The sequence below is a fragment of the Perognathus longimembris genome, chromosome 3 (assembly GCF_023159225.1).
Source record: "Perognathus longimembris pacificus isolate PPM17 chromosome 3, ASM2315922v1, whole genome shotgun sequence".
Lineage (NCBI taxonomy): Eukaryota > Metazoa > Chordata > Mammalia > Rodentia > Heteromyidae > Perognathus > Perognathus longimembris.
The window spans coordinates 60,369,749-60,392,962 of NC_063163.1; the positions used below are offsets into that span (position 1 = coordinate 60,369,749).

At 39.7% G+C, this 23,214-nt stretch overlaps 1 protein-coding gene across 1 annotated transcript in view; it reads right to left on the reverse strand.

Annotated features, from left to right (window-relative positions):
- Positions 1-23,214, reverse strand: part of Atp8a2 (ATPase phospholipid transporting 8A2) — a 412,827-nt gene that overhangs the window by 359,346 nt on the left and 30,267 nt on the right. The window contains exons 2-12 of the mRNA XM_048341628.1: positions 22,783-22,882; positions 21,910-22,008; positions 20,606-20,651; positions 19,218-19,258; positions 14,891-14,964; positions 12,125-12,194; positions 10,713-10,840; positions 9,648-9,759; positions 3,380-3,545; positions 1,510-1,637; positions 105-182 (exon numbers count right to left, since the gene is read on the reverse strand). Of these exons, the coding sequence (XP_048197585.1) occupies positions 105-182; positions 1,510-1,637; positions 3,380-3,545; positions 9,648-9,759; positions 10,713-10,840; positions 12,125-12,194; positions 14,891-14,964; positions 19,218-19,258; positions 20,606-20,651; positions 21,910-22,008; positions 22,783-22,882 (1,042 nt within the window). The remainder of the gene's footprint in view (positions 1-104; positions 183-1,509; positions 1,638-3,379; positions 3,546-9,647; positions 9,760-10,712; positions 10,841-12,124; positions 12,195-14,890; positions 14,965-19,217; positions 19,259-20,605; positions 20,652-21,909; positions 22,009-22,782; positions 22,883-23,214) is intronic.

A 23,214-nucleotide genomic window follows, 5' to 3' on the forward strand; every position in this document is an offset into this window, starting at 1 on the left:
ATTCATTGATAACTATTCTTGCAAAATCTCTCCATGGTTCTGCTATCATTCGTCTTCCCTCCTGCTCAGGTCTCTGTTACTGAAGTTCCCAAAGTGGCTCTCACCTGCCCAAGCTCTTCATTAAGGTTTGATGTCCTTGCCATTGCAGGAGTGTCATTTCCTATGTAATACATATCTGTGTCCTGAAAACAAGAGAGAGAAAAAGACAGAGAGAGAGATGGAGAAAAACAAAGAGAGCACTCTTTAGAAATTATAAACCATTAATATTTCATTCAGTTTAACACAGAAGCTAAGAACAGGTAACTGAAAGCACTTTCATTTAAATGCAAGTGTTAATTTTTAATTTGGGGGTGAAAAATACAGTGACTATTGGGATTTTAAAAAAATAACTTGTGAAACAAGAAGGGAAAACATGTGTTTTATATATAGAAGATCAGTTTATACATGATGATCATTTGATGACATAGATTAATTCATTAGCCTGGGCTCAGTTGTTACCTCATCCACAGGAGTACAGTGAAGATCACATTCAGATGCACATTAAAGGCCTGGTCTGGCTAGGCACCAATAGCTCAGGCCTATAATCCTAGCTACTCAGGAGGCTGAGATCTGAGGATCATGTTTCAAAGACAGCCTGGGCAGGAAATTCCATGAGACTCTTATCTCCAAAAACTAACAAAAAATAGCCAGAAGTAGAACTAGGGCCCAAGTGGTAGAGCACTAGCCTTGAACAAAAACAGCTCAGCAACAGAGCCTAAGCCCTGAGTTTAAGCCCTAGGACCAGTACAAGGAAGGAAAAAAAAGGGAGGGAGGGAGCTGGGAATATGGCCTAGTGGCAAAGAGAGCACTCCTATACATAAAGTCGTGGGTTCAATTCCCCAGCACCACATATATAGAAAACAGCCAGAAGTGGCGCTGTGGCTCAAGTGGCAGTGTGCTAGCCTTAAGCAAGAAAGAAGCCAGGGACAATGCTCAGGCCCTGAGTCCAAGCCCCAGGACTGGCAAAGAAAAAAAAAAAAAAAACAAAGGAGGGGGGTAGGGGAGGGAGGACTGTCGGTCTACAAATAATGGCAGCAGACATGTAGATTCAATGACCATGACAGTTCCTTAAAAACCACACCTCCACTCATAAAATTAAATGCAAGTTTACTGACACAGTGACTTTTGTGGTTCAAAAACATCCACAGGAGCACAACTAAGAGGCCTTTTCCTCAGCATTAAGACTTTAAAAGTAGCCAGAGCATGAAGAAGCACCAGCTCTTCATGCTTATAATTCATACCTGTAATTCTAGCCACTCAGGATGCTGAGATCTGAGAATCACAGCTTAAAACCAACGCAGGCAGAAAGGTCTGTGAGACCCTTATCTCCAATTAATCACCAAAAAGCCAGAAGTGGAGCTGTGGCTCAAGTGGTAGAGTGCTAGCCTTGAGCAAGAAAGCTCAGGGACAATGCCCAGGCCCTGAGTTCAAGACCTGCACAAAAGAAAAAAAAATGAAGTAAAAACTTACCCAGTTTATAAAGAGGGCTTGAGTGTATTTCACGACCTCAAGAGTCACCAGAAGACTGATGGGAATGAGATTGTTGTATAAGATGATGAACGTCAACAGGTTATAGCCAAAATTATCCGAGGTTGTGTCTGTGCAAGAAAATAAGAGCTCCATATAGGTTTAAGTGCTATCTCCATTTAGTTTCTTTCACTTGGTTATTTGGGATTATTTTTTCATCTAAAGGATGTTCACAACAGAGCCAAGAGAATTACAGTTTGAAGGAAGAATGTGACACTCTTATCTCCAATTAACCACTGAAAAGCCAAATGTAGAGCTGTGGCTCAAGTAGCAGAGTGCCAGTCTTGAGTGGAAAAAACAGCTAGTAAAGGGGTTTAACACTGAGAATTCAAGTGCGCATTCCCACAAAGCCTGTACACCAAGATGGTGTACAGATACCAAGGGTGTCTGATTACCCCAACTATGACACAGCAGAATGAAAAATATATGAACCATGCTAACAGTCTTCACCTGTAAAGCATGATCTAAATCCAAACTGTAAGGACTCAGACCCAGTTAATGAGCAAAACAGATGGAAGTGGAGTTGTGGTTCAAGTGGTAGAGTACTAGTCTTGAGCAAAGCTCAGGAACAGCCTGGAGCTCAAATCCCAGGACTGACATCAAAAAGAAAAAAAATCAATGTCAAACTTCATTATAAAGATGAATTTTAGAGTTCAATGTACAGGTAATATATATTTTTCACACACTTTGTACTAATATTTATATGTAAAATATATGCATACAAAAGAGTGAGGAAACAATGAAAATATTTGAAGTAAAGCAATACCAGCTGGTAAATCATCCACAGGGACAAATGAATAGTACCAGAAAGGGCAAACAAATAGATTAATAATAAAATAACCCATAAACATTATTTTATTTTGCTTCCTTTATTGTCTTTTCTCTTTTGGTACTGGGGATCAAACCCATCATGTTGTGCACTTGCTAGGCAAACACTATGATACTCAGCTACATCCAAGTTCTCATTTACTTCTTTAAGAGGGATGAGACTATAAAAGTCAATAATTATAGCCATGTACTATTGGGTTGATAACACAGATGTACTATGTATGACCATAATATCACAAGTAGAGGATGAAATGCAAGTATACTGGAGTCATGTGTTGTTGGGGTCAGCTGCACCTTTAAGGGGCCACAGCTGACCTCAGCCTGTCCCTCCCCTTCCTGTCTTTAACAGGAAGAGAAGGAAGTCTGACATCACTTGAGGGACAGCCCCTTGGGACCAATCAGGGGCCCCTCTCTTGTGCCCGCCTTTGGGATATATCTGGGAGGCTCCTCATTTGAATAAACAGAAGCCCTAGAGGTTTTTCCCCAGGGGCCCAAGCATCCGTGTCGTTCTTGGCGGTTTGGGGGCACCCTGCGACCACACGCCACCGAGGCTACCTGTGGCCATCGCTCCCGCATGAGCGATAATGGACCACCCAGGAAGGGGCGGACAAGCCCCTTCCCCCCCCCCCCCCAAGCGAGGGGAAGTCGAGAGAGAGAGCCTACAATGTGTCTATCCTTTACTAGAATAAATTAGTATTCACACAAAATGGAAGTCTCTTTTTATAATCCCTAGAGTATCCATACACACACACACACACACACACACACACACACACACAAATACCTGAAAAACCATCATTCAAGCAAAAAACACTTCCCCAAATGTGTTCATTTTCCCTTATCTCATAATTCCTCACCTGTCAATCCTTGAAAACTTGGCATTTTGTACAGTATTACAAAAGGGAAGTAAAAGGCTGTAGCAGTCACCACTCACATACCATGTGTAGAGTGACCTTTTGTGGGTGGCTTTGCTTCCAACACTTACCCATCTTCTGGATGTACCAGTTCTTGCCACCATGAGACCCATTCCAGTACAGGGCTCCCACAGAGCTCACCAAGGCCATGACCAAGAGGATGCCAAACAATACCAGGATCTGCACATTGGTTACTTTCTCAACATTTGATCTCTTCAGAGGTGCTTTGGTAGAATTCTGTGAAACAACATTAAAAGTCAATAAGGGTCAGAGAACAGACTAAGGGGCAATGGGTAGGAAAAAAAGGAAGGAAAACAAAGGAATTCCACAAGGGGAAAATAAATAAAAGATTATTTCTTTCCAAATAATCAATAAAATTTAAATAAAACAAACCAATAGCTAGTTCTAAGAAGACTTTCTAACAGTTTAAAGAACACATTCCAACTCTACATAATTCATTCAGTACTTCTCATTATTACATTTTAGCCTAGCATTTTCCACATTTATTATAGAATAGCCTTTGAATAACTAAAGTCACTAAAAAATTCAGAATAATGCTAGTTTGAGAGAAACTTGAAGATCCTATACAATAAAAAATCTGAAGAGAACTTCAAAGTAATAACACAGCTCTAGAGTAAACATAGGAAATACTTTTTCCTCCAATAGCCCAAACATAGAGGAAAAAAAGACATACATGTTAATAATGCAAAACAGGGCCAGGCATAAGTGGATCACATTTGTAATCCTAGTTACTCTCAGGAGGCTGAGCTCTTAGAGTCACAGTTTGAAGCCAGCTTAAGAAGGAAAGTCTATGAGACTCTTATCCCAAATTAACCAGCAAAAAGGTAGAAGTGGTGCTGTGGCTTACGTGGTAGAGCACCAGCCTTGAGCAAAAAAGCTAAGGGATAGCACCCAGGCCTTGAGTTCAAACCCCAGTAAAGCTACACATAAACACACACACACACACACACACACACACACACACACACACCAACAACAACAGTAATAATAATAATGCATAATAGATATAGGTAGGTGTCAAAATAAATGGTTAGACAAAAGGTTCTCTTAGAAAAGTGTGATGAAGAAATGAGTAGGAAAAGTCAGGAAGGACCTCATGGAAAAGAGAGGGCTGAGTTGGAAGCAGTGAAACATAGGCAGGAAGGTAACACACAAGGAATGGAATAGCCTCATTCCTTGTGGTAAAATCAGCCCAACTACAGTGGACCATAGTGTTGAGGAAGGGAAAGAAAAAGTCCTCTATTCTCTACATGGAAATCCATCGGTAAAGGCCATCTTGTAATCAATCAAAGTTGACTAGGACACCTCATGTACATCTGGTCTTGTGTCAAGAGCCAGGAGGCTTTCTCCAAGACTATCCTAATCTTGTAAAAAGTAAAGATAATCTTATCATGTCTAATAAACATTTGTTGAATGCGCATGTAGGAAAAAATTACAAAATCCTCCATTTCTATAATCCCATTAGTTCCTGACTTCTGAACTCTTCTAGTGGTTGAATTCTAGCCAGTAAAAGCATTAGGAAAATTTCTTTTTCTTCCAACACAACAGAAACCACAGCAGGCACCAATGGCTCATGCTTATAATCTTAGATATTCAGGAGACTGAGCTATGAGGATCAAAGTTCAAAACCAGCTGGGGCAGGAAAGTCCATGAGATTCTCATCTCCAGTGAGCTACCAAAAAAGCTAGGAGTGCAGCTATGGTTCTAGTGGTAGAGCACCAGCTTGGAGCAAAAAATCTAAGGGAAGTATGAGACCTTGAGTCACGTCCCAGGAGCAGCACAAAGTAATAATTAAGAAATAAAAACAGGGGCTGGGGATATGGCCTAGTGGCAAGAGAGCTTGCCTCGTATACATGAGGCCCTGGGTTTGATTCCCCAGCACCACATATACAGAAAAACGGCCAGAAGTGGCGCTGTGGCTCAAGTGGCAGAGTGCTAGCCTTGAGCAAAAGGAAGCCAGGGACAGTGCTCAAGCCCTGAGTCCAAGGCCCAGGACTGGCCAAAAAAAAAAAAAAAAAAAAAAAAGAAATAAAAACAGAAACCACCCCAAAACTTCAAGCTCTAACACACTAACCTTGTGGAAAGTCAAATTCTGTCTACTCAAGCCCTTCCCTTGACTATTTATTTCTACCTTTTACAATGAATTTTTAGTGCCAAACTCTTACTGAAGTTTTAGGTTCTTAACAGAATTCTTTTTACAACTGGCACTGTAAAAAGAAATACGGCAAATGAAACATCCAATTTTTGAGAAAGCTGAAATCAGATCTAATGTATTATACATCTTATTACTACTTGAGAAAGCAGGAAGCAGAATGCTAATTACAACAATGGCTGTGAAGTTTTACCAGCCTAGATCTGAATCCCACCTCTATCTTTTTCTAGTTTGCTAATCTGTGATTACTTAGACATCATGCCTCAGTTTCCCCACTTATAAAATAAGAAAAATGTTACTGCTTTCCTCATATTTAGGAATACATTACTTAATATGTATGAATTACTTAGAGCAATGCATGATAGGTACAGTTAATATTTGCCGCAATTAATATGAGAGCTTCTCTTAACCACTAAAGAACACAGAAAGATGGCTATATGTAACTACACTAAAAGGTAACCCTGAAGGGTAGAAGGCACAGAAGTTGGGATTTAAGAATTCTAAAGCAATGAAGTTGCCATTCCATGGCATCACAAACACAGTGTTTCTTCAAGCTGGGCACTGGTGGCTCACACCTGTAATCCTAGCTACTTGGGAGGCTGAGATCTGATTATCATGGCTCAAAGCCAGCCTGGCCAGGAAAGTACATATCTCCAGTTAACCACACACTCTCATGCACGCACCCATGCACAGCAAGAAATGAACTGTGGTTTAAGTGGTAGATTGCTACCCTCATGCAAAATAGTTCAGGGACAGTGCCTAGGCCCTGAATTCAAGCCCCAAGACTAGCCAAAAAAAAGTGTTCCTTTATAAACAGGATGGCTTTCAGTTCCAGTTGTGTGTGTGTTAGGCTATATTCCTTTTGAAAGTACATGATTTTTTATTTTTTTTTTTTTTGCCAGTCCTGGGGCTTGGACTCAGGGCCTGGGCACTGTCCCTGGCTTCTTTATGCTCAAGGCTAGCACTCTGCCACTCTGCCACTCTGCCACAGCGCCACTTCTGGCCATTTTCTGTATATGTGGTGCTGGGGAATTGAACCCAGGGCCTCATGTATACGAGGCAAGCACTCTTGCCACTAGGCCATATCCCCAGCCCCGAAAGTACATAATTTTTACTTGTTTCCGTTCTAAAGGCCCAGCATGGCTACCCTAAGTGTTGCTGAAGTTTTTGTTTACTCCATACTAGAGCCATCAACTTGCAAGAAGCCTTGTTAAGGAACTTGTTCCATGGACTTTCATCACATACAGGGGCAAGGGAAGAGGCCTCCCACATTCATGGGATGCAAAGTACAATGACTGTACACTTTGTGGTAAAGAAATGATGGGAATGTTTTAAAGTATATATAACTCTTAAACTTTAGCTACAAAGCTGTACTACCAAAGCAGATCTAGAAAAACATTATACATATATAAAATGATATATAAGATATATGTGTATATACATGATATATATCATGTATATGTAATTCGGCATATAATGGAACTAGGAAAGGGCTTAAATTTGTAATAGGTACAATTTGAAAAGTAGTCTTGGGGCCCTGCCCAAATCTGAGCTCATCATTCGTGATCTCTTTGCCACTTCATCATAAAAGGTAGCAGTTTATGGTCAGTAGAGCTCTTAGTATTTGGTCACTGACACTGGGCTGTGGAAGTTCAAGGCTACTTAACAGGTGGCAGAGTACTAAACCATCCATACAGACTACTCAGTAACAACAAATTAGACATTCTAATCAGCTGCTATGAAGGGATGATAATGAAGCAGAAAGGTGGATGAGGCACATCCTAGATATGCTGAACCATCCTGATCTAACCAATATTGGCCTCTCAGCATTTACTATGGTAACCCTAGAGCTTGGTGAGGGTTGTAGTAGATTTGACAGAGTGCTTAAAGTATGAATGACACCAGGGAACATGCTGGTTGTTTATCCTATCTCTAAAGACACAGGATTATGAATATTTGACCTTTTTCATTAGTTCCTGTCAAAAGACAGAATTCCAGTACATATACAAATCTTAAGAAATTCCTAGGTCCGTTGCTGACACTGCTTAAGTACTTACTGATCTGTTTTGGCATCTACCCCTTGGAATGTGCCTTTTTATCTGTTTTCCTTGGGCTAATTTGAACCTATAATAGCAGAGGTTTGGGGAAAGAACAGCTCCTTAACCATATCTGTCAGTTAAACTTATTCCTCATCCCATGGTGGTAATTGTAATATTCGTTATTTAATAAACAATATTCTGAGATATCACTGCATGGGCATCTCTTCATCTCTCACCCCAGAATCTGCTGGTCTGAACTAGCAATTAACTATTCATTTTTCTACCCAACATGGAGCCCTCGTCCCTGCTTACCACAACATACCACCTCTGCAAATGCTCCTTTGTGATACAGAGTGCCCTATGTCTTTGTCTTGCTTCATGAGCTCCCCTGATCTTTGCCTTATAGGCCAAGCCATATCTTACTTAGACTCCTTCCCCAGACAAACAATATTTTCAGTAAGACTCACATCAATTGTCATCTGGTATTGCTGAGTATATATTCAAGGACTTATGATGCTTCTGAACATTAGTTCCTCTAATGGTATGTTTAAAAATTCACTTATCCCTGTCCTTCCCCTAACAAGTCTCCTTCCTTACAACTAGCTCATGAAATTCCTCCCTGCCTCAGCCTTGCCTTTTGCAAAGCCCAGTAGCAAACCATCCAATCTTTATTCTCTCCTCTCAGCAGCAAATGGCCTGCCACAGCTAACCTTTCACTTCATACTACATGGTTCAACCACAAGTCTTCCCCCATTAGAAACTCTCAACTTCAGAAACTCTACATGTCACTCAGTAACTCTAATAGTCTTCTTCAACTTCAGGGAGTTTTTCAGACTTCTTTTCCTAATTACCTTCCTTGTCTTCATTGCATTAACTAGCTGGTGTGGACTGGGGCTCTATTAGTCATCTATCTTAATAATTTAAATCTCATCTTTCTATTACTTGGCCTCAAGGAGGGGATCTAAACAATAATGTACCTCCTTCCTGACATCAGGTCACCAGCACCCCAAGCAAGAGTTCGATGATCTTCTATATATGCATCCACAGGACTTTGAAATTACATATTTTACAATTATCCCTCGACTTTGCAATATCAAGTCATACCCTAAGGGTACAATGGCCTTTTGCTATCATATCAACATAGCCTAACACAGGCTTGGTATATGATGGACACTAAATATTTTTAATGAAGACCAATAACCACTGTGAACTTTAGAAGTTATACAAAAAGATACTCAAGAAGAAAATCCAATTTTCATTAATAAGTGCCACTAACAAAATACAAGGCCTAGTGATCTCACAAAAGGTAAGAAAAGGACACAGAGAGATACTGACTTACATACAACTTCAAAAGCTGGCTGACAAAATGTGACCTTAATATAAATGTGGGCTATAAACTCACAAACAAAATTTTATGAAAATAAATTTATAGGAAAAATGGGCAAAATCACTCAAAGTGGTATTTTTTTTCTTTGGTTCAAAAACAACTGAGTTTAGTCAGGCTCAGATGGCTCATACATATAATCCTAATGACTCAGGAGGCTGAGATACAAGGATCACAGTTCAAAGGCAACAACGGCAGGAAAGACCATGAGACTTATCTCATATTAACCAGCAAAAACCCTGAAATGAAGCTGTGGCTTAGATGGTAGAACACCAGCCTTGAACAAAAAAGCTAAGGGATAGATAGTACCCAAACACAGTACTGAAATACACAAAAAATAATGAACAAAAACAAATTTTAACTGAGTTTATATGTCTAGAATTCATTTAAATAAGAATTTTTTGGTAAAATTCTAATTAATGGGATGAAGAGACTGAAGAGAGAAATAAAATATTAGAACTAATCACCACTTAAGTCCAGAAGACAAAGTAAGTTAGAATCAACTGTCCCTCTTAAATCTAAAGAACGTTTACATTTCAGACTGGAGTAAACAAATCTTTGATAATAACAACAAAAATCCAGGAAGAAACTATCTAAGAAACTAAAATAAAGGCACTTTCTTTCCTAGTCTAGGTTTATAGACAAACTTGAGCTATAACCCACCTGCCATAAAAAAAAAAAAAAACAGAAAGTAAAGGAGTAAAAAGGAGTCAATATTGTTTCTCAGCACAGAAACATTTTACCTGCATGAGTTTGGTGTCATGTCCAGTATAAACAACAATGCCAAAGACCCATTGAGTATTTCTAAGTTGTGTACCTCTTAATAAGATCTGATCAGGCCCAAGGGCAACAGGGCTGAAAAAAAGAAAAAAAATTATATTTAATGACAGTCTAACACATATCAACTTCTCCTGAAATGAACTCATAATAAATGCTTCCTTCAGTCTAATTTGAACAATAAAGGATGTCCTTTATCCATTTACCACAATGGAAAACAAAATCAGATTTTTGATAGTTTTTGTTGTTGTTGTTGTTTGTTTGTTTCATGCCAGTACTGAGGCTTGAACTTGGGGCCTAGGCGCTGTCTCTGAGGTTTTTTGCTCAAGGCTAACCCTCTACCAATTGAGCCACACCTCTACTTCTGGATTTTTGGTAGTCAATTGGAGATAAAGTCTCACAGACTTTCCTGCCCAAGCTGGCTTTGAATCATGATCCTCCGGTCTTGACCTCTTGAGTAGCTGGGATTACAGGGATAAGCCACTAGCATCCAGCTCCAAGTTTTTGTAATATAAATGTTAGGGAAAATTATTTCTTATTTCCCTGTTAATACCCAGAAAAGAATTTGCTTAAAAATAAAACAAACCTGAAAAATTCATTTCTGGAACTAAATTTATTTTATAGACTACTATAAGAAAAACACGATGCATTAAATCTCTTCTATCAAATTTGTCAAGAATGGCTTAATGATTATGTAGAATGGTTTGCATGAGAGATGACAACCAAGCCAGGCACCAGTGGCTCACACCTGCAGTCCTAGCTACTCAGGATGCCGAGATTTGAGGATCACACTTCAAAGCTAGGTCCAGCAAGAAAACCCAGGAAACTTTTCTCAAATTAACCACCAAAAAGCTAGAAGTGGAGGTGTGGCTCAAGTGGCAGAGCACTAGCCTTGAGCAAAAACAAATTTTAAAAAGCTCAAGGATAACATCCAGGCCCTGATTTCAAGCCCTAGGATTGGGAGAAAAGAAGGGAGAGAAGGAGGGAGGGAGGAAGGAATAGTGGGAGGGAGGGAGGGGAAAGAGATATACCTTTTCCCATCCAAATGCAAGGTCCCAGTGAAGTCATAGAGGTGGCGATTGGGCCCTTCACATTCTATAGTTCCAGCCAGTTTCATCAGCACTTCTCTGGTCTGCATGTCAGCAGTGTGACTCAAACCCTAAAATGTTAAACCAACGCAGAAAATTAAATACAATCTCCCATGTTTAAAGGGCAATATCCAAAATTCCATCAGTTATAAAGCACAATGAGCTATGTACAATACAATAATTTGACAAATTAAATCCAACTGCAGTTGATAAACTGCACAACAGTGTGGTGCAAAATATCAAAGATTTCAATGTAGGAGAGATAATGGTCCCATCCTTGTGCTGGAAATCACTATGCTTAATAATTAACACGCCTAACAGAAGACATGAATGATTAGCTGGCCTCTAACTGTGGTCAGAAAGGTAGAATAAGGGATCCCACTAATATTTTATTCTATTTATGGGAATCTTTTAAATGCTTTATTTCAAATGCTTTCAAACATACATAAAATATAATTTTTATAACAAATCTCATTAACTCTTTTAGGGAGGATGATTCTAAAGTTTGAACTCAGGGTCGCATACTTGCTAGACAGGAGATCCACAACTTGAGCTATGTCCCCAGCCTTTTTTGCTTTAATTATTCTCCAAGTAGAGTCTTGTGATTTTGCCAAGGCCATCCTAAGACCATGATCTTTCTACATATGCCTCTTGCCTAGCTGGGATGACAGGTGCATATACACCCTCCCCCATTTATTGATTGAGATGAGGTCACATTAATCTTTGTTCAGGTTAGCCTGGGACCATAGTCTTCCCATAATCTTTACCTCCTGAGTAGCTAAGATTATAGGTGTGAGCCACCATTGTTGGCCAACTCTTCTTCAAACAGAAGAAAAAATTCTAAAGAAATTATCAATAGAAAAAAAAGAAATATATGTGGACAGAATTATTGGATTCAAGTTTATGCAACAGAAAAGAGTTGGTTTTTATTTTATTTTATTTTTTGAAAATTATTTTTGGCAGTATGAAGGTTTGAACTCCAGACCTCATAATTGCTCACTTGCCAGAAGTGGCATTATGGCTTAAGTGGTAGAGCGCTAACCTTGAGTCAGTCAAAGAAGTTCAGGGCCAACACCTAGGCCCTGAGTTCAAGCTCTAAGACCAGCACAAAAAAATTAAAAATAAATTATTTAAGGCAAAGAAATATTGTATGTAATATACAATGTTGTATGCAATATATAGTATATTATACAATATAATACCTACAAGATTCTACAATTAGAATCTTATGTCCAACAAACTTTAGAATTAGGCTTTATCTATTCCTTGTTCACTCCAGACACTGGCTAGTACACAAGGGACCATATTTGCAACTTAAGCCTCTATAAGAACATAAATGGAAAAACTGACTTTACCTGACGTATTTTAAGGTTGGTTTCCCCATCTAGATTAGCTGTTTCAATGTAGCACATTGCCTGAGGTTCACTAAGAAGAGGAACAAAGAAAACAGGCCAGACTTAGTAACATCCTTTCTACAAATTCACAGCTCATGAAATCTGTATGTACCAAAACTTTCTCTGCTGATAGGCAAGTCAAATACATTGTCATAAATCACCACTTTAATAGTCATAATTGATGACTCTTCAGTGCCCAACACTAAACCAACATTACATATCCAAATATTCTACTTTCAAAGGCCCCAGTTAATGGTCATGTGGCCTCAAGCAGATAGAAATAACTTCAAGTGAATGAGACAGAGAGGGATGGGTTGACTAAGATGGTGATACACCAGATAAGATCTAGCCATTGCAGGGGTGGGAGGAATTCTCAAAGGCTGAGTGAGGCTGGATCTCTGTCTAACAGAAAGGCCTCCCCAAGATATACCTGTAAGGTTCACCAAAAAGGAAAGGAAGCCTGCCACATGGTTCAGGCAGAAAGGAGTTTATTGGGGGAGAACAAACTGATGGCCTGCACACACAAGATGCAGGTATGGGGAGACAGAGGGGAAGGAAGAAAAAAAGACAGAAAGAGAGCAAGAGAGAAAAGGAAAGAGCAGGGACTGTGTTGAGCCAGATTATATAGGAAAAGGTGGGAGATCTGGTCAGGTGGATTTGATGTGACCTCAGAAGCAGGAGGTAACTGCCTCCAGGTATGCCAGTTACCTACGTAACTCAGGTACTGGGCACAGACAAACAGGTGGGGTGCATCTCCTGAGAAGCTAGGATTATAGGTGTGAGACACTGGTGCCTGGCTAAAACATCTTATTTCTTTAACTATTTTGTCCTTAAAATTAGATTTTTTAGCCACTACCAAATAGTCAAAAGAGCAAACACAACCATAATGCCCCTACTTCCAGTTTAGATGGTATAGTTGTATGGAAGAGAATGAACTGAGACCCACTGAGTACATTAAAACCACCTAGTACCAAAGTTGGCAAGTTGTTTAATCTCTTAGTACCTTTGTTTCCTCATGTATGAACAAAGACAATCATGGGTCACTAGAAAGATTAAATGCTATAATATATTCTTCAGTCTGTCCAGCACAAAACACACATTCAGATGCACTGAACATCCTGAGGTTATTCAACTCAGGTAAACATTCCCATATCAAATCCACATGATCTGAGAGTCACAGCCAAGATCCTTATACCAAACTATGAAGTAATTTATGTTTGTATATGTCTAAAGTTTCCTTGTGGGGCTGGGGATATGGCCTAGTGGCAAGAGTGCCTGCCTCATATACATGAGGCCCTGGGTTCGATTCCCCAGCACCACATATACAGAAAATGGCCAGAAGTGGCACTGTGGCTTAAGTGGCAGAGTGCTAGCCTTGAGCAAAAAGAAACCAGGGACAGTGCTCAGGCCCTGAGTCCAAGCCCCAGGACTGGCAAAAAAAAAAATAAAATAAATAAAATAAAATAAAGTTTCCTTGTTACCAAAAAGTGGGGTCAATCATAAATCCCATCTGTGTGTATGGCATTTTTATCCCCTCCATAAGCCTTAGTTCCTATTTGTGGGTAGGTGCTGGTCCTGGGACTTGAACTCAGGACTTGGGCACTATCACTAAACATTTTTGCTAAAGGTTAGCACACTACCACTTGAGCTCTATTTCCAGCTTCCTTGGAAATAAGAATCTCACAGACTTTTCTGCCCAAGTGGGCTTTGAACGGCGCTCCTCCAATCTTAGCCTCGTGGATAGCTAGGTCTACAGGCCTACTACCAGGTCTACTGGTGATACCATTTTCTAGCACAATATTATAGAGAGAAGATGACAATGAGACTTAGCACAAATGTGAGAGAATAAAAAATAAACATCCTCTGCAGGTCATGTCTGTACTGACAAAACGTCTATGCTGCTCATGGGCTGAGTTGTGCCAGATAGACTGCTGGCTGGACCCATCATGTACTGTGTTGAATCACAGATAAGCTTTGGCCTGGATACTAGTGAACCTTTCCTGCTCTTGACTGTGCTGATGTCCCTATAGCCAGTGAGAAATATCCCAGAACAGCCAGGATACTAAAGGAGTCGATACTTATAGGAAGAGTTAATCCTAACTACTTAGAGGGCTGAGATCTGAGGATCAAGAATGGAAGCCAGCCTGGACAGGGAAGTCTGTGAGATTCTTTGTCTCTAATTAATCACCAAAAAGTCAGAAGTAGAGCTGGATCAAGTGGTAGAACACTAGCCTTGGGCATAGAAAAGGCTCAGGGACAGCACAAAGGCCCTGACTTCAAGCCCCAAGCCCAACACATGGAAAAAGGAGGAAGCCGGGGAGGTGGAGGGAGGAGAAGATGTCTAAAAGAAGTAAGGATGGAAAGAAAACTAAGGATCAAGGGAGACAAGGCAGTTGACAAAAGTACAGGTTGATTTTCTGTTATCCAAATGCTTGGGACCAGAAGTGTTTTAGATTGCCCATTGCTCTGGGTTTTGAAAATGTTCCATTAGACAGCTCAACATCCCTAACTGAATCAGAAATCCATAGAGCTCCAAAATCTGCAATTATCATTAATTATGGATGTCTAACTTATCAAAGTGAGGGGAAAATAAGTGAGGGGAAAAATGGTAATTCCTGGGCTTGAAAGGGGGCAAAAAGAAGTCACTCAGGATTTCTGTAGTTGTCACTGAGTAGGTCATTATTCTTAACCCTTATTTCAGGAACTGTGCCCACTAGCACACCTAACCTGGAGGAGAACAGGACCATGTCAGCTGGAAGATACTGGCCATTGAGGACCTTCACGATGTCTCCCACTGCCACCTAGAGGGAGGAACAGAGATAGAGAGGTAAGAAAGAAGAGGAAGCACAATTGTGATAACGACAGTTAAATATGTGAAGAAAACGTTAGTACATCACAAATCATTGCCTCCACAATAACTAAAAGAAAAGACTTCAGTACATACAAGTAACTTACAAAAGGCAGACACCCTCTGTATGTACAGGTTCTACATCCACAGATTCAACCAACCAACGGAGGATTTAACATATGTTGGCCGGGGGGTAGGGAGGTGGGGGTGGGGGGAAGAGACCTACATCTGTACAGAATATGTACAGACTTTTCAAAGCCGACCCTGACAGAAAAGCTGTACTATTCTTATCCACAATTAACCAGCCAAAACCTGAAAGTGGAATTGTGGCTTAAGTGATAGAGCAACTAGCCTTGAGTGAAAAAGCCAAGTGAGAACACAAGGCAATGAGTTAAAGGCCCAGTAAAATGGCACAAAATATACAAATTATCAACTACTAGATCATGTTCACCATCAAGTTTCTAGTTTATTTTTCTATTGATGGCTACAGATGTGATTCTTTGCTAGAGAATTTGCCTAGTATATCTGAAGCCTGGGTTCTATCACCAGCACCACAACCACCACCACACAAAAACAAAAGAATACTATGGAGGGTTTCAGAAGGTATCTTATGAGTAGTATGAATTGCTTGTCAAAATATATAAGAAGGTTTTGTGTTTTTCTTTTTTCATCTGGTACTGAGGCTTGAACTTAGGGCCTGGGTCTCTTAGCTTTTCCCACTCAAAAAAAGCACTCTACTACTTAAGCCAGAGCTCCATTTCCAGCTTTTTGGTGCTTAATCAAAGATACGTCTCACAGATTTTCCTGCTGGGGCTGGCTTTGAACCATGATTCTCAGATCTCAGTCTCCTAAGTAGCTAAGATTACAGGCATGAGCTACCAGCCACCCAGCTGGAAAGCTCTCCTCTTAAGCAATGGGTTTACCATAAAGAGTCTCATGATCTTTCCTGCACAGGCTGGCTTTTAACTAGAATCCTCAGATCTCAGCCTCCTGGGATGAGCTACCAGTGCCTGGCGAAATCATTTTTAAGTGTTTGAATTCTCTCTCTCTCTCTCTCTCTCTCTCTCTCTCTCTCTCTCTCCTCTCTCTCTCTCTCTCTCTCTCTCTCTCTCTCCATAGTGCCCCTTGAGTTTCTAAACTGCAAAACAGATACAGGATCCTCTCAAAGTGGATCACAGACACTGAGATCTGCCCCAGAGCTGCCTCCCCATCAGCCAGAGCTCAGGGGCTCATCTCTGCCTCCTCCAATGTTCCCACTTCACACTGTACTAACTCAGAGTTGTGGAGTCTGCGTGGCTCTCCTGGTCACCCTGTTTTGAACAAAATTAGCTGGGAAATGTCTGAACCAGAAAGATTCAGTGCCCCTCCCAGGCAGGCCTAGGCACCTGCTTCACCCCTTTGCATGGCTCAGCAGGCATTCTGCATTATGATGAACTGGCTGTCCCTCCGCCACACCTGTTTTTGAGTGTGGTTCCCCATATCCCCAACAGTAGCCTTTCCTGTGCACCTTTTAGAAACACATACTCTAGGACTTGCCTCAGACTGAAAAATCTGAAAGTGAGGCCCATTGCTCTTTGACCAGCCCCCTCTCTCCAGCCCTCCCCAGGAGAGTGAGATGATTGCTTGGTTATAAGGACCACTGTATGAGACTCCATGAGGACAGAGGTCTGATGTCTTCTGAATCCATACAGCACTATCTCTGGGCACCTGCTAACAGCTTACTTAAATAAGCACACAACACACACTGAAAACTGAAATAAGAATGCATTTGGCATTTGACACCCAGGTGTCATGCCTATAATCCTAGCTACTCTGGAGGCTGAAATCTGAGGATCATGGTTTAAATCCAGCCCATAAGGAAAGTCTGTGCAACTCTAATCTCCAATTAGCTACCAAAAAGTTGGAAGTAGAACTGCAGCTCAAGTGGTAGACCACTAGCCTTGAGCATAAAAGCTAAGGGAGACCACTCACTTGGCCTTGAGTTCAAGCCTCAGTAGTGGCCCCAAAACAAAGTTTTAAAAAATGTGTTTGGAAAGAATTATCAGCAGGTGGATTGTTGTTGTTCAAGCAAGTGTGAGGAGTGTTCAAGATCATCAACACCTGAACCCCCAAACCAGTGACCATTGCTCTACTTCCCTTAGTTTCAAGTAGTGTAAGACACTCAAATCCAAGTCAGTCTTCACTATGACCACTACTGTCCCCTTCTGAGGAAGAGACTAACAAGAAAAACATAGAGAAATAAAGGACCAATTCCCCAGGGCTGCGGAAAAGAATCTTTTTGTTCTACAGCATTGACAACATTTCTCCCCCAGAAGGTAAGTAAGCCAAGTCTCTTGCTCCCAAACCACCATCCTTAATTCCTATCGAGAGAGAGAGAGAGAGAGAGAGAGAGAGAGAGAGAGAGAGAGAGAGAGAGAGAGGCCTATAATACAGGATTTGCAGGTGATTAGCTGCAAGGGTTAAGTGTTGCATGAACATTAGAGACTTCTTGAAAGGATGGATGGAGAAATACAGCTGTGGCTCAAGTAGTAGATCACCAGCCTTAAAAAGCTTTAGGGCAGGCTGGGAATATGGCCTAGTGGCAAGAGTGCTTGCCTCAAAAAGCTTTAGGGCAGAGCCCAAGCTCTATGTCCAAACTGCAGTTCCAGTGCACAAAAGAAAATAAAATAAGAGTGGGTGGTCCTCCTAAAACCAATGAAAATAAAACAAACCCCAAAGCAAGTGTTGCATTTTTCATATCGGGAGATGGTTTCAGAAATAAAAGGCAAGAGGGGGTGTGTTAAAACAAGGCATTTCTGGCTAGATGTTTAAGCAAGAAAAAGTATTTAAGTATTTTTAGAAGTTTTCTCTTGAAATCATCACCTTTGAACACTGGACTAATGAGAGGCATCCCTAAAAACATCTTGTATCCACTAGGAAGGCCCAGTGAAATAAAGCCTCACTAGCAAAAATAGTATTATCAGATATAAAATACTAAAATGGTACAGGAGGTTTTTTTTCTAACATTTCTGTTTATTGATACGAACAACCAAAGAATACATCATACTTTCTTCCAACCCCAGCTCCTATGCCCCCCTCAAAGAACACATCATTCATTCTTCTACCCCCAGATCCTATGCTCCCCACAATTGGGGAAAAGGCCTTTCTTGGTACAATTGCAAAGTTAAGAGAAGCAGCTATTGGCCATGTTCTGTTACCCTACACTTTAGGACCAAAACAATGGAGTACCCTAAACATACTCTGTCTTTCAGTAAAAATCTTTTCACCCAAAATAATAAAAGTAGACAAATAAAGGTAGGAAGTGTAGGTAGATATGGTCATATTATTCAATGTACAAATAGGAAAACTGAATCAAGGTAACATGAGGATAATAAAAATAGAGATAAGGAACATAGGTAAATACAGTCATATTATTCAATGTACAAATATGAAAATGGAATCAAGGTAACTTGAGAGGATGGATGGGGTTGGGAAGGATGGAGGGATAACAACAAAAGGGGCAACACTGATCGGGATTGCATTGTACTCATAAACTGACATGTTGAATTGAAACCCTTCTGTACAACTACTTAAAGATAATGTGTGTGTGTGTGTGTGAGCATGAGTGCACGCGCACATGCCCTTTCTAGGGCTTGAACTCAGAGCTTGGCCTATCACTGAGCTTTTGTGCTCCAGGCTGGTGCCCTACCACCTAAGCCACAGCTCCACTGTCAGTTTTTTTGGTTGTTAACTAGAGACAAGAGTCTCACAGAGTTTCCTGCCTGTGCTGGCTTTGAACCACAATCCTCAGATCTCAGCCTCCTGAGCAACTAGAATCACAAATATGAGCCAATGGCATGAAAAAAATAGCAACCAGAATATTAAAAGTTACAAATTATAACTTTAACACTTGAATTTAGGTGAAGACAAAAGCAGAAGACCAGAAAAATATGTTTCTCATGTTGGGTTTAGAAGGTAGAAAATGCTTTAAGAATTTAAACTACCCATTAGAGGAAATGAAGTTCACTATGTGAATTACCACCGTGGATATATTCTCAAAGAGACAAGATGGGAGGAAAAACTCAGTTCTAATTATATCCCATGGAAAGATGTATACAAAATAGAGATAGCTTTAATAAAAAACTCTACAATGTCCTCATCATCAAGGGTTCATTAGAAGTCTCCAAAACAATACTTTCTGATATTATGTTTAAAAATAGTTCTTACCTCTTTCCACATAATGGTGTGCCACATACCATTTCTTAACACTATAAAAGAAGAAGAATAAAACACAATGAAGTAGTTAACACTGATGATAATTAAAATAGTCAGTTTTCCAAAAATCCAAAAGGTCCCTTATATACTTGCATTTATTATCTCTAACATATATCCTTAAAGAGAAAAAATTAACATTGCCACCCCCAAAAATAGAGCCCCAATCTATACACTTTTTCAATATACACATTAATGTACATACCTAAATGTTTATGTGTGCATGTAAGTAAAATTTGATTCTATTCAGTACAGAAATGGGAAAAAAGCCTGATGTTACACAACTACAATAATAACAAGAGATCTGCTGAAATCTGAAGATTGTTTGATGTCAGCTCAGGCAGAAAAGTCCAATATTCTTATCTCCAACTAGCCACCAAAAGGCCTAAGTGGAGATAAGACTCAAGTGGTAGAGTACCAGCCTTGAGCAGAAAAAGCCAAGTGAAAGCTCTAGGCCCAGTACCATACAAAGATAGATAGATAATAGACAGACAGACAACAGATCTGATATTAAAAAATGCAAAAAACAGGAAAAAAGAGGCAGAAAAGAATCGGGCTGGGGATATGGCCTAGTGGCAAGAGAGCTTGCCTCGTATACATGAGGCCCTGGGTTTGATTCCCCAGCACCACATATACAGAAAACGGCCAGAAGTGGCGCTGTGGCTCAAGTGGCAGAGTGCTAGCCTTGAGCAAAAGGAAGCCAGGGTCAGTGCTCAGGCCCTGAGTCCAAGGCCCAGGACTGGCCAAAAAATAAAAATAAAAAAAAGAATAAGTCAAGGATAAGAATGTTTGAATCTTTGGACCTTTTAGGTACATAAAACTATCCAATTCCTTGCTGGGTGATGGTGGCTCAGGCCTATAATCTTACTTTCTTACAATTGCTAAGACCTAAGGCTAAAAGTTCAAAGCCAGCCCAGGCAGGAAAGTCTGAGATTCTTATTTCCAATTAACCATTAAAAAGCCAGAAGTGGAGCTGCAGCTCTAAAGTAGTAAAGTGATAGTGTTGAGCAAAGAAAAGCTCAGGGACAGCGTCCAGGCCCTAAGTTCACACACACACACACACACACACACACACACACACACACACACACTGTCCAATTCATAAAAATGACACCTTTTTCTAAAATTTGAAATCCTATTTAGATCTATTCGATCCTGTTTAAACTATCAAGACTAATGTTTTGTTATTATTGTTTGTTATTGTTTTGTTATAATTTCTTTGAAGTGTTTCATTTCACAGGTGATTTTCTTAATTTGTCTCCATACCATTAACTGCTTATTTTGAATTCCTTAAATGCAGTTCTTAATCTTAAGGTTTAGAGTAGAAAAAAATGTCATCTTACCTATTGTTTTCTTCTTATTAACTGCATTATCTGCCTTATGTCGTTTCTGTTACAGGAAGAAAAACATTCATAAATTCAAAAGTTCCAAATGAATAATTGAAATGACAAAGAATAAGACTGAAGAAAAACCTGGAGGCTAAGAAACTACAATGCTAATGTAAAATCCAACTTGATAGTTGAATGATCTATGATCATTGACAACATTTAGACAGAGTCCACCATGGTGACATGTTTATATTTTAGTTAAATATACATGCATATATGTATATGCATATACATATATCATCTTTAAATAGTTGTACAAAGGAACTTCCATTCAAGAAAGAAGTTTATGAATGCATCTCGATCAATGTTACCCCTTTCAACATTCATTTTCACCCAATCTAACCCTTCTCACATTTTGCTTAATTTTGTAGGGCATGTAAAGAAGTGTTTTGCTACATTCTCCCCTTTACTGCTTTCTTCTCTTCATCCATCTGTTTTAGTTCTAATCATTAACAGTGACTGTAAGGTATGAAATGTCTTACTTCTCATTTATTTATAAACAGATTAAAAGGATAATATAATATGATGAAGCAATAGCAATTAATTTCATTTCTCACTTTTACATTAATTTACCTACCTATCCACCATATGTGTATGAGAGCAAGTGTGCATATATGGGCAAGTGAAGAAGGGACCAGAGAAAGAGGGAGAATGAGAGAAAGAAAGAAAAAGAAGACAGAATAGGGACATGGTTTTAGACAATGAATGCAAAAAGACAGTTTGTATGTGCATGCGTGCACACATGCTATCCCTGAGCTCAAAGCTAGCCACAGCCCACTGTCGGCTTTTTTTTTTTAGTAGTTTAGTGGACATAAGAGTCTCACAGACTTCCCTGCCCTGGCTGGATTTGAACAGTGATACTCAGATCTGAGCCATCTGAGTAGCTAATATTATTGGTGTCAGCCACCAGTGGTCAGCTTAAGAGATAAGCTCTTATAAAATTACTTTAGGCACAGCAAAGCCAATGCTATTTTCCTAGACAGCGCCCTTGCTATCCAAATTAACAAGCTGGAAAGTAGGATTTAAGAAACAATAGTAATACCTCTCAAAGTGAGGGGTTCCAAAGATCCAACAATTTAAAACAAAATTAGAACTATTTCAAATCACTATATTCAAGATATTCTGAGTCCTCTCCTTTAAAAAAAAATACCATCCCTCATCTAGTTAAGCTATATTCTGACATGTTATCCAAAGAAATGTGTATGTAATAAGTTCTATACTATAAAATATTTTTTTATTATCCAAAAACAAAAACTTACAAAATCTTCTACAATCTCTTTGATGCCTGCAATTGTTAGGATAATAATCAATGGCACCAGGGTGGTGTATCTTCCTGTGGGAGACACATCTGGAATTTGCTGGAAGAGACAACAAGAGGGAAGTTGATATACGAAAAGTCTGTGTCACTCAAGACTGACTTGTTTGCAGTTCTTTTCCATTTCTGTTGCACAAAAATGATTGCCTTGTTTTTAAAACTATCTAAACATCAGCCAACAATGGCCATGAATTTGGAACAGAGACAGGGTCAAAAGTACAACCCCCTGAGAACCAGTTTTTCCATACCTCTTTTAGTAACTGCAATTTTCCTTGAGGCAAAACCAGAAGACATCTGTTTTATACAAAGAACATGTTTTGTTCACACTAGTAATGGTTGTTTTTCTTTTCTTTTTTTATTGCTATTAAGTAGTTTGTACAAAGGGGTTTCAATTCAATATGCCAGCTTATGAGTACAATGCATCTTGATCAATGTCACCCCTTTCATCATTCTCTCCATCCCTCCTAGCCCTACCTACCCCCTCAAGTTACCTGGTTTCATTTTCACATATGTACATTGAATATTATGACTGCTTTCACCCACCCTTCCTCTCCCCATTCATCTACCCTCACAATCTCTCCCTCTCCCTACTCAGAAAAAACATGTTTCAGCTTGATGGTATTCATTTTTCTAAGCTAAGTTGCATATTAGCAATTTTTATGTTGCATATTAGCTAAGTTGCATATTAACAATTAGCAATATTGATATGGGTATGAGGAAATAATATTATAACACTTTTCCAGTTTAGGTATCTACTAGGGAACTCTCATTTTGTATGATTGAGATGGCAAATTTTAAGTAACTTTTTTGGCATTACCTGTAATAAGGCAATGAAGAGGAAGAAGGCATTAGCAGCTCTTCTAATCTGCTCATACAAGAATCGAGGTAGAAATGTCAACACGCTGTACTTGGCCGTACTGTCAATGTAAAGAAAAATACTACTGAGTTACAGAGGTAAGCCCTGAAAAACAATAGCAAAGTTTCTAAAACTTGACAAACTGTTTTCTTGTTTGGTTGGTTTTGTTTTTCACAAAGGTACTACGGCTTGAACTCAGGGCCTTATGCTCTTGCCTGGCTTTTTTGCTCAAGGCTGGCACTCAAAACACTTGAGCCACACCTCTACTTCTGTTTGCTAATTAATTGGAGATAAGAGTCTTGGTATTTTCCTGCCTTGGCTGGCTTTGAACTTCAATCTTCAGATCTGAGTCTGCTGAGTAGCTAGGATTACAGGTATGAGCCACTAGCACTG